This window comes from Zootermopsis nevadensis, unplaced genomic scaffold (genome assembly GCF_977971745.1).
Source record: "Zootermopsis nevadensis isolate Lab colony 2312 unplaced genomic scaffold, Znev_1.0 Znev_ptg000024l, whole genome shotgun sequence".
In the NCBI taxonomy this organism is placed as follows: domain Eukaryota; kingdom Metazoa; phylum Arthropoda; class Insecta; order Blattodea; family Termopsidae; genus Zootermopsis; species Zootermopsis nevadensis.
In genome coordinates, this window is record NW_028259156.1 from 11,456,128 (window position 1) to 11,475,681 (window position 19,554).

Below are 19,554 nucleotides of genomic sequence, written 5' to 3' on the forward strand. Positions count from 1 at the left end.
AAATTATTCGCAAAATCGCATGTGTCAGCAGAATTTTTTAAAAAAAACGATTTTTTGTACATGGCATAAAATGTAGATCTCATTACTGTTTATGCGCGTGCGCCGGCCTTATAGCACTGTTTGGTGCCATCCTATTCTTTGTTCTTCCAAATTCATATATTGTTTCCAGAAGAATCTATTTCAACCACTAGGCTTTCAATAAAATGTAATTTACTTTGGTCAGGAAAAGTATGAAAAAATTAGAATTAAGAAGACACTACAAGGGAGAAGAACAACAATAAAGTGTTGGAAGAATAGGAAGATGAGGAGGGGGAGTATACAAAGAGGTGATGGATCCCTCCCCGGGCCACATTGGGTTCGGGAACACAGTTTGGAAATTACTGTGATGTCTGCAAAATGGTGATTTGGGATCACACAATCACTTCTTTGTCTCTGGCTGTTGCCTTGTGTGATTGCGCACAGGGCAGTAACATATGTTTTCTCCTTTGTCAGTCTCATTCTTTTGTCTTGTAAGTTTGTAATAACTCGCATACAGCAGTTCAGAATGTCAAGTCCTTTCATGGCCATGTATACAGGTGCACCATGACGGAATCGCAGTGTTGCAAACATGGCCATGGGTTATAAAAAGATACGCAGACTAAATGTCTACAGGATTCACTCATGATTCATGGCTTAGGAATGAGAATGAAGAGTTACGGATACTTTTTTTCCTGGTTTTTTTCTTTTCTCTTTCTCTCATCTTTAAAAGATTCCCGTTTTGTCTACATAAGATTTATGAAGGATGACCGTCACATCCGAATGTCGGTTTTAGTGGAAGATGTTACATATGCGGGGTAACATGGTGTAGGGTGCACGATTATAATACTCTTAAAGAAATGAAAATCCAAAGTTGAGTTTAAACGGCCTTGTGAAAACAGGTCAGAGGAAAAGATAAAAAGGAATGGATTGGTTGAAATCGTCCCTAGGAGAAAATTAGTCACGTTTCTTTAATAGCAAGGTATAGGATATCACAGTCTTAATGCATTTCTTTTGCCAAAGAAATTAACAGTTCTTTAAAAAAGAAACTTCTTAAATGTATCAATTTCTGAAATTGTGTACTGGTTGTCATTAGTAGTTTATTGTAGACGTCGGATCATTGTGAACTAGGCTCTCAATCTGTCGCACCCACTTTCTCGTTCGTGTTCACAAGCTGTCCCCCCCGTACTTGTTCTGAATAAAGTACAGTGCCCTCCAAAAGTGTTCCCACTTTCATGCATATTGGGCATATCTCTCCGCCCAACCGTTTTTTTTAATATACATTTCAGCCCACAAAGCACTCGATTCCAGTGATTATTTCTAAGGTATCGAAAAGTATGAGACGAATTTAAGTTTGATCTGCGTCTCGAAGCTGTAGGTAATGCCCATGAAGCTTGTCTTCAACTTTATTAATCTCTTTAAGAGGCCTGTACGGATGTTAGTGGTTAGTTTCACGCTCTGACGACTTTATCTCTCTCTCGAGACGCTAGTATGCATTACGTAGTTTCGGTGGACCCCAGAGCTGATTCGGACATGGCAGTCACTTTGCTGACACCGCTACTTCATAATTTATACAGCTGTGCATAATGTAAGTAAAATACAGGCCTATAGCTCATTTACGTAATTTATTGTTCGTGCTAAACGTTACATTTAGTATATTTAATGTAACAGAGGGAATGATTTGTTCCTGTATGGAGTGTTGATCAGTTCTTTCGGCAATAGGTTTTGTCTGCTATAAATTAACACCAAGACCAGTGTGAAATGCAGAATCACAAAGAATTCTGGATACTTTATTCTCTAAAGTGGAGTACATCTCCCTTTCCTGTCGTTCAGTACCGTAGGCTTACATCTTAATTGCATCTGCATGTGCTCGGTTTTTCGGCAGTCGGCGTTGTTTCTGTTTTCGTATGATCGATTACCGTCGTAGTAATAAAAACTTGTTAATTTATGCAATATATATCTATAGTATTTATAAATTAAATTACAGTGAAACCTCCTCCTGACGGAATACGAAGAAACGTGCACATTCTCTGTTTCCGCCACGCCTTTACTGAGTATATTTTCTGTAGTCCAGTAAATTATTAAGAATATACATTGGAGATGACGCAAGGACGAAATTTTTACTCATTAGTGGCAGCTATATTTCTTTTCAGATACATTTTCCGGAGGCGTAGTAGCTTTACTGAACAAATGTCACAAACACAAAACAAATACATATATTTAAGCAGACCATTTGTCTTTATAAACCTTTTGTTTGTTTCTTTCCGTTTCAGTGTTATTTTGTTCGTTAGTTTTCGTACTGTTTTCTCGGAACCAGAGAAATTTTCGTAAATTCCAGGTCTAGCTGTGAGATGGTTTTGATGTACCACACTCCGTTCAAATATTAGTGTGAACGACTGTGAATGCTTCCGATAGTATCAAGAAAGCGTATGGTGTTGAATGACGTATTTATCTTTACTCACAGTTAAGAAGACTGCGTTTGAATAATGACACCGACCACTACTTCAAAGTGCGCAAGTTTATTATATTCCACCCACGTGTAATTCAGAGATTCGGTAATCTCTCACTGCCATTGTACATCAGAAGAACATTCTCTGTCTCTGTTGCAAGGTACCGTTAAGCCATTATGAAACGTATCACAGACTGAATGAACCAAAGTGACGTTACAGTACCAAGAACTGAAACGAAGTCTAAGTTTTTAACATTTCAGGAAATTAGATACGACTTTTAAAGAAAACGTGAGTACTGAACAGTTCATAAACAAAAATTAGATTGTCGTAACAATTCTGACGAAAATATTAATAAACTATTTCTCTAAGGATAATTTTAATATCGTCATCCATCTACGCCTTGGTCTCCTTCCAAAGAACTATATTCTCTTCGAGTTGTCTGAATAAAATTTATATATATTTTTCCTTTCTCTTATTTGTGCTATGTGCCTTGCCCATCATTAGGTTTTTTTAATTAGTCGCTTCCCGATGGAAGCAGCAAGATTCTCAGAAACGTCACAGTGTCTGTCAGACCACGACGCAACATACCAGAATACAGCCATCTTCAGGACTACTCTTGCCCTGAGTTGTCCGTATCATGCGATATTACAAGTACATTTTATTTTGTTCTGACGGTGCTAATAGTAGGTCTATTGAAAATCAATATCTGTGTGGCACGTTTGCCGCCAGCGATCCCGACATACGAGAATTGATTTAAAGTGAAATATGATACTCTAACACGTTTACACAGATAATTAGTTGGTCATATGCATATTCTATAATTGTTAATAAAGAATGTCAGCGAACGAAATAACACAATATGAGATTTGAGGTTCTCACGACGGTGAAGACGAACATGATGTCTGTTACAGTGGATCTTTTCAGTTTTCGTTTCAATGTTGTTTATAGTATTCTGGACCGTTACGATTTGAACTCTTGCAGATGGTTAAGTTTGCATAAAAGTTTCGGAGGGACATAGCTCTTCCATCTTCAAATCTACGCTGAATATGGAGACGAGACGTTGATAACCACTTACATACAAGTCTACCCAGCGTCACAACCTGGAAGACCATGACCGACGTCTGTTTCAGTCACGAATCTTTTGTTAATACGGTACCGGTAATCAGTAATAGATATACTACACTACGTGGAGGCATGATTATTGATAATTACGACAAAAAACTCATCAGTATGGAGTAGGATGGTTAGTTTTTGTGTCAATGAACCGACTCAATTCTGGTAGTGTGAACTTGCTTTGTTCCCAAATGATGGCTGTCTTGTGTGATGTTGAGTCTGTATTCTGGTACATATTTACCGACGTTTCAGAGGTACTTGAAGACGACCATCTTCACACTCGTCGTTTTGAGGATTTGAAATCTCCCACTTTACTTCTCAATGAACAGGAAGCCCGTTTACGTAAAATATAAATAATCACACAAACAACTATTAACACTATAAAGAAGACACTATTGCCATACGCGTTTCGACCTTAAAAGGTCATCATCAGTGGCATCAGGGAAATCAATTCATTTAATTAAATGGCTCAAACTTGAATTAGAAAATAAATAATGAATAGGACAGTTTTAAGTTTACGTAAAAGCAAATGGATGCATGAACCATGAAAGACGTGTGATTGATCGCGAACACCGTGATGATGAGATTAAATTTTATTGATATTTCAGTGTGTCTCGGCATTTATTTAATGTTCTACGTAAAATGTAGGATGTTGTAAGTGCACTGTTTCGTTGTTCGCGTTGCTACCAAACTGCTATTTCGATTTACAAACAATATCACAGCATCACAGCATTCTGCACAACGAGTCCACAGAGCTCGAAGCGGTTGTTTACACATGACTGGGCCGACATCATTGAGGGCGGTGCGTGCCGCGTATATACAATATCGTTCTGTAAAGCACAGAATGGACGCAGAAACCACAGAGAAGTCACGGACCCGGATATGTGTATGTATCTGAGAAAAATACATTGCCGATAACACATCACCGACGGATCGGAATTCCGTATATTTACATTGATCAAGGTACGAATCTCCGGATTTGCTTAGGCTATTACCGTTTCCAAATTCGTTAATTTTTACATGGTTTCTAAAGCTGCATTAACACTTACTGACGTTTTGTTTGTTATAAATTCCAACAGGCCCTTTTAGACAGCACATTTGCCTGTATTTTAACTTCTCTCTCTTGTTCGTGCGTTTTCCTCGGATATCCTGAGGTCAAAGTACTCTTGGTGCTTAAAGTACCTCCTTCATGTGGGTATCGGCCCATGGCAGAACCTCAAAGTGGAGGTGATTATGACGATTGGCAGTAGTGAAAAAGCATACAAACATGCGATGGTACACAATTACAGACTGGAATTCTTTAACGGTCATGCCCGCTTTGGCCGGCCCTAAACTTGTAGACCACATCCATTGTGAAACTTACGTTCTTTCATGATGAATAAACTGACGTTTCGTCCAAGTACATTTATTGCTTCCAGTGCTGAACGATGGAGGATGAGGGCGCGTCCTTTAGGAACTCCTCCACTATTATCAGGAAATGCATAAAACTTGTCCGTTCACGTCTCCGAAATTACTGAACGGGTTTGTATTAAGTTTGGTATTTTGAGATCTGCACTAAACGTTGCTAGGCAAATCTTATTTTGCTTTGCATCGGTTTAAGCAGAATAGGTCTGCCACCTTTTGCAGAAACAACTTTTAAGTATAAGAGGTCTGCACGAGGTTATCCGGCAGCAAAATTCATAACGACATACATTTATATTGTTCTATTACATTTGTTGTAATGCGAATCTCGTGATGAATTTCAAATAAATGTTTTTACGAAGTACCGTGCATCTGTTTTTCTGTATTATTATTCTTGGAATTTATCTGAGGAATACTGATAAACAAAAAATAATAATAATTTACAAATAAATAACATGATGGGTTCATTTGCGGTTTGTGTAAAAAGCGCATTGTAGTCTGCAGTAAAAATTGTAGGTGGATTTTAAATTTGGTCCATATCGGTCTTTTATAACGTAAAACCAAATTAATCTTCATCTGTTTTCTAGAAAATTTTCGCCGTACAAAAATTGGGATGTTCGTTGGAACATTTCTTGACGTGATGAATATTTAAAATACAAGGAGTCTGTGCATTTATGTCTGTAGTACGATTAGCTTTGTAAGAATAGATTTGTTTTTGCAGTAAATAAATACCAAGGAGAGTGATGCATGCGGAATAGCAACGAACGTACGTACTTTGAAAACAAGAGTACGTACGAAACCGGGCGAAATGACTCAGCTTCTGATGATCGTGACTAGTATTTGGAACCTCTTCTGTTCAGTCGCGAAAAAGACCAACATTCATGTTCTAGAGAGGGAGTTTTCAAATACTAAAAACTATAATAATGTAAATAACAAAATGTTTCATTTATTTTTTTCTTAAGGGGCCTGTGAAATCAATCTCGCCCTGGGCCTCGCAATTGGTTCCGCCGTCACTCATAAATTGTCACAGCAATGAAAATAAATTCGTGCTGAACTGTTGAGCTGCTGGGGGGAACACTGAACTGTTAAATCTTTCCTGCGAGTTTCAGAAATCAACTTGTAGCATATTGAGGGACTGAACAGGAATAGCTTAGTCGTGGTAGACGCTCGGGTTTCGTTTCCCATTCACTCTCTCTATACGCCTTCATGTCATGTTATTTAAATATAGTTTTACTTTCACTTTGTAATATGGAGATTAGAATAAGGTAGGTGGGGTGTGTAAGTTCTTAAGGGAGAGATGATAAACGCTTATTAAATGTTGGTTAGAAAACCTCCAGGGAAGAATTCGCTTTGGAGACTTAGGCATGGATGTGAAGATAATATTAATAATTCATTATTATTTTTCTTTGGTTCCTTCTTCCTGAAGAAAATTGAACGTGGGGATTGAATGTGCGGTAGGGAGTCGTCTGCCTCAAAACAACATCCAGTGGCGGGGTTTTTGTCAACACGATAATGAACATTCGGTTATTATAAAAGGCAGGGAATTTCATGGCCAGCTGGAATGATTATTAGCTTGTCAAAGAGAGATACTGCTCCGTGGGATTTATAAAATTATGTGGATAAGTAGTACTTCCCTTTGTATAAGAATTGTATTTTTCATAGAACGACAGCTGTAGCTCGAATTCGCAATATGACGTTGCGTACGCTGCGCGTTAGTCCGGTGTTGCATAGTTAGGACCAATTGGTACGTATTACATTAGTTCCTAGAATTATTTCATAATACAAGCAGCGCTCCTCGCATGTGGTACTGGGGCTATTATCGCTAACGGCTCAGAGGACCGCCACAGTTGGCAGTAGCTAGCAAGCAGATGGCATGGGGCAGAAATACACGAATTCAGCGAAAAGGCTTATCATGTTCACACAAGCAGCGTACGTTGTAAAGTCGGCCTTAGTACAATTGTTTTACGTGTAAATCGTTATTCCTATCACCCAGAGTACAAAATAAACTCATTATGGGGAGGTCGTATCTGTCTGTCCTCATATTCCATATTATGAACCAGTGGTTCCCAGAGTATTTTGGTCTCAGACTCCCTTTTGTGAATGTGTGGGTTCCAGACCACTTCGCCCCAATCTATGAACACATTAAATTTTGATTTGGTGATTTCATGTAATTACTAACAACATTAATGACACCCATGAAGTAATTTTTCTGTTTGTAATTTGAAGGTTTCTTTTCTTGGCAATTTATATGCATTATAATAGGCCATTAGCCCCCCCCCCCCCAGACAAAAGCTTGGCGGCTGCCTGGGGGACCGGGCTCCGATTTTGGAAAACAATTTATCGTGAAGTCAAGAAAATATTAGCCTTCAAATGCTGTACATGTAGATTGTACCTGTTGAAAATTATGCCATAATATTTTTTTAATTGCTGCTAATTTATAAAAGTGAATTTATTAAACTTAAAATTTATTTTCTATCGTCTTTTCGACTACAAAACTCTGAACAGCGTTGAGTGTATTGTAACTTTTTCTATGCTGTATCTGAAATAGGCTGTCCCAACGCGCGGGTGATTCAAAACAGAAGATTTTGTGAATTGACCTGACATTTTATAACCTTCCTTAAACATTGTTGTGTGCTGAGGTAGGAGGTGCGGAGGTGTGAATATTGATTTGTTTCTGGCCCGTAATATGCATGTGATTTATTTAATCTGATGGATTCGATGACTGTGGTGGTATCTGTATCTGAGAGCAGCGGAAAGCTAAGAAAAACATGATCTGTTATCATTGGCAGATGTAGCCTACGCGTAGGGGAAAGTGAGAATTTCAAATATCCCCCCTTTCCTCTCCTCCCAGACATATCTGGAATTACGTGTAAAAATAATTTGTATAGGCAAATAAGTTAGAAATGAATCTAATACTTTGTGACGAAGTAACTTCTATTCGAACAGTAGCCTTACAATTGATTTGTGAAGCTTCATAAAACGATATGAAATGTGGCGTTACCAAGGCCATAATACTCAACTACAAGTCCATACAGTGACACAATCCAGAATACCACCGTTGAATTCATAAGAGTCGTTCTTTTTGGTTGGTTTTCGAAACGCCCTTAAATTAAATTCGAAATGTATTACTTGGGTATTAGATATCTAAGAATGTTAAAGTGTGGATCTTCAGACATTAAAATGTGTAATGTATGGTAGGCACCCCCTGATTAGGCCCACTAATGCCAAATGTCATCAAAACCCTTCAGTAGTTTCGGATATCAAATATGTGGACAAACGACTGACACTTTATACAAATAATGCGTAATAATTAACCCACCCTTAAAAATGAATTCTAAGTACGCTACTGGCAATAATATTATTGTGCCCTATAACTCTTCACGGAATGCGATCTGGACTTTTCCTCAACAAAAACTATAGTACAACTGAGGTCGCTACTGTCGAAAGGCACCTCAAATAAGCCTGCTGGGCTTGAAATGGTGCCAATGTAAATTCGAACCGCGCACTGATTGCTCTTTCAGTTGGTAAACAGAGCGGCAGATATTTGCTAAATGCTGAATGCAGTTCTTTGTATGCGATGCCTACATACTTGCACCACGAAGTGCCATGTCACCGAGCAATGGTCAACTAAATCACTGTATTTATGTTAATTCTGTACCATCGTAGGATTTAGCTTCCCTCCACCTTTCTATGTACTTAACAGATGCCTTATACTTCTCATTGCATATGTAAACTCCTCTGTCGTCACTAAATAACTAAGAAATTAACGCAAAAATGTTACAAGACAACTGGAAAACATTCTTAAACTCACTTTATGACTAAAACAACAAAAACGGGCCGTACAGAAATGTAAAATAATAAATAAACGTAACTTTAAAATACTTGAGAATACTTTAAAAAGATATAATTTTCAGGTTACATGTATATAGTCTTATTTATATTTGTTCATTTCAATAAATTGCGGATCGGTTTTGAAGGTGCGACTGTGTTCGCCGTTGAACTCTGTGTTCTGACGCAGTTAACCTTTTCCGTGCTGAGATTTAACAGCAGAAAGTCAAAGACATTCTTTAGTTTTGTGCTTTTTATGTAATTTATAAGCTTATTGTGTATTAGTGGGAAGTTGCAAACGGTCAGTGTTAACTCAGGCACTTCATGATATGCCTATTTTATCATTCGTAATCTCAAGAACTAAAGGTGTGCGGCAAGATAAACCGATTTCAGTCCCGATATCTCGTTTGCAGCATGTAGAATATTAACAGTGCGACATTTTGTCATTTCGTGATCGATTTTTAATAACATTTGCATTGAGTTCTTGTGTTGTACAGTGGCTGCTTTCAATATGCTTATTGTTCACTTTCTTAAGGAAATACGAACCTAAAATATATCCAGAAGCAGGATATTGTAATGAGAGATGACAGCTACAAGTTTTCTCAGTTAATACTTGTTACAAATATTTGTAGCTGTAAACAAGTAAGAATGTTCCTGAAGTTTTATCCGAGTCAGTATTTGGTGGTAAATAATTATTAAGCACACACTCATTTGTTTCGGAGATGGAACATTCAGACGAGCAGAGACTATCTCCACATTATCCCTTTTTTATACTTTTTTTTTGTAAGAAAGCACAAAACTGTCTTTACATTAATTCGAGTCTCATGCGAGTAAATCGGTGACGATTTAAGAATTTTTCTCGACTCGGGCTTCATTGTGATCAGATTACAACCGGAGGGAGTTGAAGTCGCCACTTATCCTAACTTTTAACTTAAGGCTAAACATTAGTTCAAAAAAGGTGTACAGACACGTGGATATAAAGTCCAGCACATTGTATAAAAGCATTCGATAAAGGAGATTTACAACTTTACGCTCCAGCCGCTTTATCTTCCGGGAAATTAGACCTCGTGACCAGTGGTATAGGAGGCTGAGAGTAATACCGAAGGAAAGAAAGCCGGGAATCGAACCCCGACCCTCCTGCGGGATGAATATACTTTTAAATTTCGTCTTGTGAAGAGGGCCCTTAACGCTTCTGGAGAGTGTCACGTGTATTAGCGGTCGACATATTTCACACATGCTGTGAGAGGCCGAGCCCCACATAATGTCATTATTTTACCTGCGCCTAAAACAAACACGTGAGCCGCGAGGAACCCCACGCCCTCTGAATCTACTTATCACGGCGCGGGCACTGTGTACTGAACGCGCGACACTGTGTTTTAGGGTCGGCCATGAAAAGGACATTTCTTCGTGGTATATTTCCATTTCTGTTTGTTCAGAAATGACCATTTCCGAAAGTCATAATCATAAACACACTTCTTCGTAAATATTGATCATCGCCATCATTTGTTTAGAATAAGCCTGTTAAGAGAGAAATGTAAATTATGACCGTATGAGAATTCGTTGCCAGGTGTAAGAATTTGTGCACCGTTCAACAGCGTCAGTAGGAAGGTATTATGTTAAATAGAGCCTGTCATGAGTAAAAATGAAATTTTATAAAATTTAATAAAGATGTGGGCTGGATTAAAGTGGTTCAGTATATGGTTTTAAGGTCGATTTTTGTGATGGTAGTGATGAACACTCGAGTTTTGTAAGAAAGAATATATTGTGGTTAGCTGAGCAACTAAGCCTTTTAAGTTTTTGATTCAGGAACATGCTGTAGGCTTGCAATCCAGTTCGTTGTCGTTGTTTGCGATAATAGTGTATGAAATTAGGAGTAGAATACATTCGGTAAACGCTTGTTTTTATTAAATTAAAAAACTTTTCATCTCGTTTGCTATCCAAAACACTAAAGATCAGGATATATAAAACAATAATTTTACCTGTTGTTTTGGTTTAGAAACATGGCCTCTTACCTTGAATGAAGAAAATAGATTACAAGTGTCTGGAAACAAAGTGCTCAGGAGGATATTTGGACCTAGGTAGGATGAAATAATTGGGTAATTTATAAAACTGCATAACGAGGAGCTGCGTGAATTGTACAGGTCACTTAGAATAGTGAGGATAGCAAAATCTAGGAGATTCCGACGGGCTGGACAAGTAGCACGCATTGGGGGCGGCAAAGGGTGAATAAAGAATTTTTGTAGGGAATCCTTATGGAAAACGACCACCGGGCAGACCAAGAAGGAGATGGAAGGGTAACATCAGTATGGATCTTAGGAAGATGGGCTGTGAGGGTGATAAATAGATGGAGTTGACTCAGGATTGTGGCCGGTGGCGGGCTTTGGTGTTGTCGGTGTTGGACCTGCGGGTTCTGTTACCAAGGAGTTGGTTTTATATATATTATTGTTATTTTTATTGCCATTATTATTATGCGTGTTTTTCGTGCAGTCCGTTTGCAGATTTTTTCACCCATATTTTCCCTTGTTTTGGTTTAGAAAACGTAATTAATTAAAGATCTGCAGTTTTAATGAATGCGTTCAGTTGATGGACTGCAACAAGTTCCATGAAGCACTTACGTGGCCTTTCATATGATCGGGATTACATCAGTTCCTGAGAAGACTCATGCAGGCGTACCTAAACGAAACACCAAGGATTTCCCCCTCCAACTCGGGTAACAACGGAAATTGCCATGAAACCACATCTCCTGAATGGAACGGCTTCTAGGGAAAAATCATTCGTTATTAGATTATTTTACGTTGTATAAACTACTGATTGGCATGTCTGTATAACATCCAATGACTGCTTTGATGACATATGTCATGCACCGTCGAATACTATGGAAGATATTATTAATGATAGGTTACTGTTCTCACGAATTTCAATGTAATTTGTTGTAATTCATCTAAGGAAACTGAGTAAACCGAAAAGAGACTTCAGTCAGGACATTTGGTAACAATCGAAATTCAAACCGCGTACTTGCCAAATGTAAATTTAAAGTACGTATTGTCGCTACATCAGCCTGTCGGATGAACCGAATGAGATGTGTAGAATAATTGTGAGTGGTTAGTCGGGGAGAACAAGAGAGTAAGTGGTCGTAGTTTGTTTTGGGTAATGTCGACGAATTTGTTAGCAGGGACTGAGGAAAACCACAAAAGTCACTGCCGGTTCAACTACACTTCTCAGGAATATAACAGGAAAAAGTTCAAAAATGATATTGTAAAACAAACGATGAGAAGAGAAACATTATTATATTTTTGTGAATTTGTTTTAAAATAATATCGATACGCGGAAGAAGACTATAAAAGGTGTAAGTCGGTGTAATCCATTCTGGTAGTTCCACTTTTTCTTTTTTGCAAATTTATTTGTTATTGAATTCGTCTGTTGTATTCGTGGCCATTTGTTGTAGATACAAATAATTCTTTCCTCTTTGTCCTATTTAAATCGTGCCCAGTTTTTATTGTAGAAGTTCGCCACAGCACAGCTTTACGTCATTAAGGTATATAGATGTGTAGATACTCAGCTGCATACCTTAACTTCGGCTCTTGGTGGCGGAGAATGGTCATCTTTACGTTCAGACCGCATTATCATTGCAGAAGGATTAGGCCGAGTGGACCTCAGAACCTGTCTGAACATGTTGCTTGCCAGAAGACATTCTTTACTGTCTTGCAGGAGACAAGATATTAGGGATTTATTTCGAGTGCAGTTGACAGCCTGTGTTTTTAATAGCAAAACCTAGATATCAGTCGGGTTTGTCTATCCCTGTCTAAACCAGACAGGATGAGGGCGGCACATTGCAACAAATTCTAGGAACTGAAATAATGAACCGTTTTCACAAACCCTTTTCTGTGTTACCCTGTTTTACTGTATCCTCAGTGTGTCATTTTCTCTGACTTCTTGGAAATTGTTTTTATATGAAAGGCTTTTTTTATCCTCGTAACTAAACCCACTAAAAGCACGAATTATATTGCATGTTGAGTGATGCACGAGACTGCATGCATTCTATTGTTTGCTGTATAATGATTATAAACTATGCCCTTTTCATAAAATTTAAAATCAACAAGGTAGGAACTAGGTCCTACACCGTTGCAGAACACTGCATTGGACACTAAGGTCGTCCAAATTACAATGATAACAAGATGCTGATTGTAGTGTTTTCTTTACATGAAGTGCTTAAAATTAATACCTGATTGAGAATTTATGTCTGTCTCCATGTTTCATTTGCGAACACATCGACCCTAGTTCTATGGAACTCGGCCCCCAGTGGGTGGATATGGAGCAGCGGTGGAATGGTATTTACTGGGGAAAATTGAGCAAATGTCTGTTTTTGGTACAGGTACAAGGACGGAAGACCTTATCCGTGGCCCGGGGTGGTGTCCGGGTTCATTCTGTATCCAGAGTCGGCGAACCAAACCATCTATTCCAACTCAGTGGTGCAGTCTGACTCTGGCAACTACTCTTGTCTCGTAAGAAACGACACAGACGAGCTCTGGCACACAATTAATGTCACGGTGATGGGTAAGTCTCTCTTTGTTTTAACTAACTTCATATATCAGGGGCCATCTTAAGAAGCTAATAGTCCTCGTAATTAGTCAAGAGACTCCCTGCCCTTTTTTGGAACCATTTTTACAAGAGTCCGCTACGAAAATCTGTCCTGAGACAGATGAATTCAGTCTACGTCCTGACACCTTGATTTCCCAAGATCCATTTTAATACTGCAATGTACTCTGCTCCTAGGTTTACCAAGTGTTCTTTTCCTTTGAGGTTTCCCCGATTAAAATTACATGTATATTTCTCGTCTTTCGCGCGTTCTACGTGTCTCGCCCTCCTTTATTATATAAGTTTAAGAGTATTTAGTGTAGATTACACATTACGAAATTCTCATTATATAAAGTTCTCTATTACTTCTCTCTCTTAGCTTAAAATTTTCGTCGCCCTATTCTTAATCATTCTCAGTCTAACTTCTTACTTCCAGCAGAATGCGAGACAAAGTTGAATGAATATTCATATAAATCAGCATGTAAATCGCTCTGTCTTGCTACTTTCGAAACTGTATTTCAGTGCTGAATATTTTGTTTTACATTTTCTAGATGGCATACGAAAATTTATTTTTTTTATTTTAATTTTTTGTATTGAAATATTCTCACATGCTGTATTCAACACTACTGTACGCCATATATTATGCAGTTACCTATCTCGACAAAACGTTGTATGTTTATTAAGAACCATGCGTTTATTTTTGTATGTTCTAAACAAATAAGCCTGATATTGAAAGTGCCTGTTCTTTGTCTTGTTCGTTCTTAAAATAAACTTTACTTAAAAGTAAAACCACTAATTTGTTATAGCAACTTTATGAACCCCCTTTAAACAGTTTTCTGTTTATCATTGCCGTGTCGTCTCGTGGTGATCGTTATGAGTATTAAACGGTTTCCAAGCAATGAAACAGTCATGGCTATAGATATATGTGTGTTATGAATTATTGGTTATGGTGTCCTAGTAAACAGAGACGGAGAAACGGGGAAGAAATAGAAAGACAAAAAATCGGATAATCCCCCAGTAAGAAGATTTCTCGAAACTTCTTTCTTACCCAGACATTATTACTGTTTTCTTTAAATTAAAAGGAATTTTAAAAGAGATTGCTTCCTCTTTGAAGGCTGTGAGCGGAATAAATCATGTCTCCTCTTCCACAGGGCTCTCGCACTTTGGCTGAGAGTGGTGTTCCGAGATTTCCATAACCTTTTCAGCTTACAGAAATTAGATCTGTATCAGTGCGCACTTGAAGTGCGTCGCCTGGCAGATTTCTCGGAGACAGGGATTTTGTAACAGTTATTAATTTGATTTTATGTGTAGTCAATTAAACAACATTTTAAAGATACGATTCAATTTGAGCGACACAAGGAAATCCAAATACCTTCTTAGAGACTTTGCATCTCCAATTGGTACAATGACGTTCATTTATGACAGATACAAATAGAACACTTACGTTAATTAGCCATCAAGAAAGAGAGAACCATTTCATTTCTTGGAGTTACTGTAACAAATAACTGGAAATTTCTGGCCTCTCGTATCATAATGTCCGATCATCATCGACCAACGGAAGATAGGGTTCGAGCCGTAATCCTAGACAGCGAGAGTGGCTCTATTCGATATCGACTCCGATGAAAATGTGGTTGGATCTCAACAAAGTACCTATTTTTAGCATTTGAAATGGAAATTATTTTCTTCTCTGTAACGAATCGACCGGACGGAATGAACCATTTTGTGCACATGCTTAGGTATGTTCTGCACAGCTTATATGAGTTTAGAAGATGGCGATCTTCTGGACTGTAGCGACGTATAGTGTGGTATAAATATACCGACGTTTCAGAAGTATCTTCTTCCTCCTTCATCAGGGCGATGATGAAGGCAGCATGTACTTCTAAAACGTCGGTAACCTACACGGCGCTGCAATCTAGAAGACTGTCGCCTTCATACTTATCGCCACGAGAACCTCAGATCCCGTCATGTTAGTTTAATTCACGTCTGTAGAGCTGTTAAGTTTTGCATGTTAGAAGTATCTTTCTTTTATGCCACTCTGTATGATTCCATATATATGTAGCCTACCGTCTTCGGCCAGTTTGGTTTGTCTGAGTGCTACAATGTCGGGATCGCAACCGTGCGACCGTTCAGCACGCTAGGCTACATCATCGCGATTTCCTATGCATGTAGTGTGTAGGCTAATGGCTGCAATTTCGTAAAATTTTCGGAAGTCATCTTGAAAAAAGTAACGATTAAAAAGAAACGGAACTCAACAAAAGAGTTCCCTTTATTAGTTCTGCCTACAGTCAAGAAGATTTCGCTTCAACTCTTTTTCCCCCCTTTTGTTTCAGTATGAGTACTAACGTAATTATTCCTGGAAATTCGCCCAGGCCAGGTACAGTCAATACCAAAACTACACACCCTTTCAAATATCGTCAGAGGATGCTCTATAGAAGGTTTGACAACACACATTATGTTTCTCTTACAGCTACTGATTCTTGGCCTGTAGCACTAGATATTTTATACCATCACTTCATTAATGATTTTAGGGTACATGGTCATGTTCTTTGCTTGAAGTTCTTAAATTGATCCAGTAATGAGGATACTACGTTAATCTGTAGTTATGATTTGAAATTCATCACAACTTTCGTTTACATTCTTTTTGCAAACCATTTAACTGATTTCTCTGCGGTATGGTTGGGCCTAAGACGTTCTACATTAAATTTTGTTACTAAATTTTTATTTTCGTCCGTATAAATCCGTTATATTCCTTACTTTATATGCATTTTCTAGCATTTTTTAAATTAAGGTTCGTGTTACAAAATGGGTAGCCCACATATGGAAGAAATATATACTGTTGCATTGCAGAATCGAAACTACCGTGGTCTGTTCCAAGTTGGAGTAAATTTTACCCCCGTTTCTCTGTTTCTTTCCTCCTTTCGCATTTACTGTATGAAAGCAAATTGTAAACAGCGAATAACGTATTTATAAAATACATACCGACCTTCTCTATTGATGTACGCATTTCCACTCTTTTTCCTTAAAATTAGTGACTTGGTTCCTCGGAAGAAATAAACAGGCCTAAGCGCGAAGTCCCTGAGACATTTTTTTGTTTTTCGTGAAGCGCCTTAAATTCTTACACGCTAAAAATAATTAACCTGTGTTCAATTATAGGTACTACCAACATGTTTCGTTTTGAATTGTGTTAATGGCGAAGTCGGATTGTGGGGGTGGAGCATTGCTTACCAAACCATTGTCCAAGGTACACTTTTTTCTTAAAATAATTATTTTATTTTAAGCGTACTTAATATTTTTGTGAGTAGTGTGCTCTTACGTACCGAAAATTAGTTGAATATCAGGTATATAATTAGGACGTTCGTTTCTAAAGTCCGTTCAACATGAACTACTCCGTTTATTTTTGTGGCGATGTATCTTCAACTATAGAAAGAATTTTGACAAAAATTGTAAGTTTTCGAACTGTTCATTTCTTCTGCTCTAGGATATGGGATATTCTCCGAGGTGAGTCAAGAAAATAATACTGAGCGATTGCCCCACCATAGATTCAGAAGAAGCTCAAATCAGGTTCTCTAGTAATCTCTAGTAACTTTGACCTAACGGATCCTGAAGAATTTCACAGTCTCTATGTGTCTTCTTAAAAAAACACAAATCCCAAAGAACTTCACTCGCTCACGTACTTAATGTAAATGGAAACCTTTTTCTCAAGCGGACTCTTATTGTACCAAAAATCATTTCCATTTCTTGCTCTACCTTCTTAAGCAGAACTGAAGCTTAATTTTGGATCAAACTTGTTTCGATAGAACGTATACTTTGTTGGGTAGCAAACATGATTTCATCATTAGGTAAACTTATCCGTGAACATAAAGAAATGCTGTTGAAAATGGACTGTCATATGGATTTAAAGAACAGAAGAAGTATACAGGCAACATTCTTCTTGTAATATCATAAAGAAAATCATGCCATCATTGTAAAGAGTGCTTTATGCGCTGGTAAACATTTTCTTCTTCTTTCCACTTATGGATAGAAAATTTTCTCTTCGCCACTACTAAAGACCCCCTCCCCGGGGGGCCCAACAGCCAATGAGTATCGGAAACTCCTTCCTCAGGAACAGAACTGCCGGAGTGTGACCACACAACCACCTGGTCTAAAGTTAAGAATGTATGGAGCTGTCTTGTACGACTTCATAGCATGGTGCTTGGGCACAGGGGTAACATGTACTATAAATTTTACTGATTAAACACCGCACTTTCGGCTTAGAATTGGTTCTGAGACGATAAATTTCTTCAGATACGTGATAGGAATTCTTGACACGGGCTGATGTTAAGAATGTGTAGAAGCTATCCTTCTCTCCGCCCAAGCGCCTATATGGCGTATAGTGGGACAGGTTTACTTTTTTTATTGTTTTATGGTCATTTGGAGAAATTTTGCGCTAGATTTTATCTAACAGCAAGGTCCTTGGTCAAGGACCCATCCGCCTACCAACCAACAACTGCGATACCTGTCCCGTATTATTTATTTTTGCTTTGTCTTCGTGATTGTGGGCTGTGTTAATCTTATTGAGCTACACATTTACGTAAAACTTAACAGAACTTGCCCGAAGAAACTGAGGCAATCATTAAAAAATTCGGTCAACATTTGTGACATCCGATGCTGACAATTGAACTCGGAGCCTTCCGAATACCAAGCAGGAATACTCTTCAGCCACGATTCTCGGCGATGAACTGGTGCTATGGAAAATGATTTTGAAATTTACATTTTTTAATAAGTTTCAGCATCAGATTATATCAAAATACTTTTTTTTGAAGCAAACTATTTTAGGCGCCTCACGGCAGAACGACAATGACAAACCGATGGAATGGTGTGAAATGCAATTCCGACCTGTCGCATGAGCCACCCGGCCACGTTCGGCTTTGTCTTGTGTAGGCGCGACAGTTACGCGGAAATGTTCGGTACGGCCCGGGAAGCAATAAGCGACATTTCCTGGAATGTCGCAGGCATGAAATCGATAAGAAACCAGAGATAATAGGCGAGCTGCATGCACCCTGCGTACTACATGGAAATGTGCAAGTCAAGGAAAGGGTATGATCGGTGATCGTTTCCCCACATTTTGACGCAAAAGTTTATGAGAATGTTCTTTTTTTAGTTTCCATTACACTACATTTTCCATAATTAAATTGGGGTGAAAAGAGTACATCATATTTTTTTTTCCTTCCATTGTTGGGGGGGAGGGGGGTTCTCAGTTTCCTGACAAGTTCTTTGCGAGTATATCCCTTTTTGATCTCGGTGTTTATTATATGCAGAAACAGATGTTATCGGCATAGAGTGAATAAATACTAGGCCAGTAGTTATCTTGCAAAGAAGCAGATATTTTCACACTGAAAATGATCCATTAGATTGTATCGCAGGTTTTCATGAGATCTGTAATTTATTGTCTCCATCATGTGTTCTCTTTATACAATGTATGCAAGATAACGCATAGAAAGCTTAAATATAACGTCTGCATATTTCTAGCGCTGATATTTCTCGACCGACCCCGCCAGATAGTGGGTAGAAATTAAAATGGAAACGGTAAGGAATGTATTTCATCTTCGAACAATGTAACGCACGCTAAGCTTGATTGATAACTTTTTTTCGAAAACGTTTTATAACCCCTTTCAGATTTAAGTCATCAGGAAAGTATTTTTGTAGAGGGATAGTTTTCTGAGCAATTCACACATAGACATAACATCGAAACAGGAACTTTCGTTTTTTTACTTGTTTCCATTTTCAATTTCAAAATGTCTGTTTCTTTTATTTTTTCTTTCAACATCTTGTTCCTTATACTTCTTCTCTTGTCCTTTTTTCTCTTCGTCTTTTTCTTGTTCGTATGTTATTGCTCCACAGTCAGTGTCGTCATTTGTTTTATTAATTTAGCTTCGATAATGTTGCCGCCCAGAAATCCTCCAATATTCGTTACACGCGGCAAACTGCCTGAAATATTTCGTGGGTTCCCTACTCTGTACTACAGCAGATACTTTACCACTCTTGTCGATTCACCCTGATATATGAATTATCTGTAATTCCCAGAAATCATTGATTTTGACGCCCCCAGTTCCAAACCGATGTACTGTAGGTTGTTCTAGGAAAGGATAGTGCCTCTCTTTTTATTTTGTTCTCCAAACTGCCTAATCCTATA

The 19,554-nt window shown here is 38.2% G+C and overlaps 1 protein-coding gene across 1 annotated transcript in view; it reads left to right on the plus strand.

Annotated features, from left to right (window-relative positions):
- The window catches only part of LOC110831946 (single Ig IL-1-related receptor), a 58,933-nt gene that overhangs the window by 26,748 nt on the left and 12,631 nt on the right, over positions 1-19,554 (plus strand). Inside the window, exon 2 of the mRNA XM_022068476.2 lies at positions 13,180-13,361. Coding sequence (XP_021924168.1) covers positions 13,180-13,361 — 182 coding nt within the window. The remainder of the gene's footprint in view (positions 1-13,179; positions 13,362-19,554) is intronic.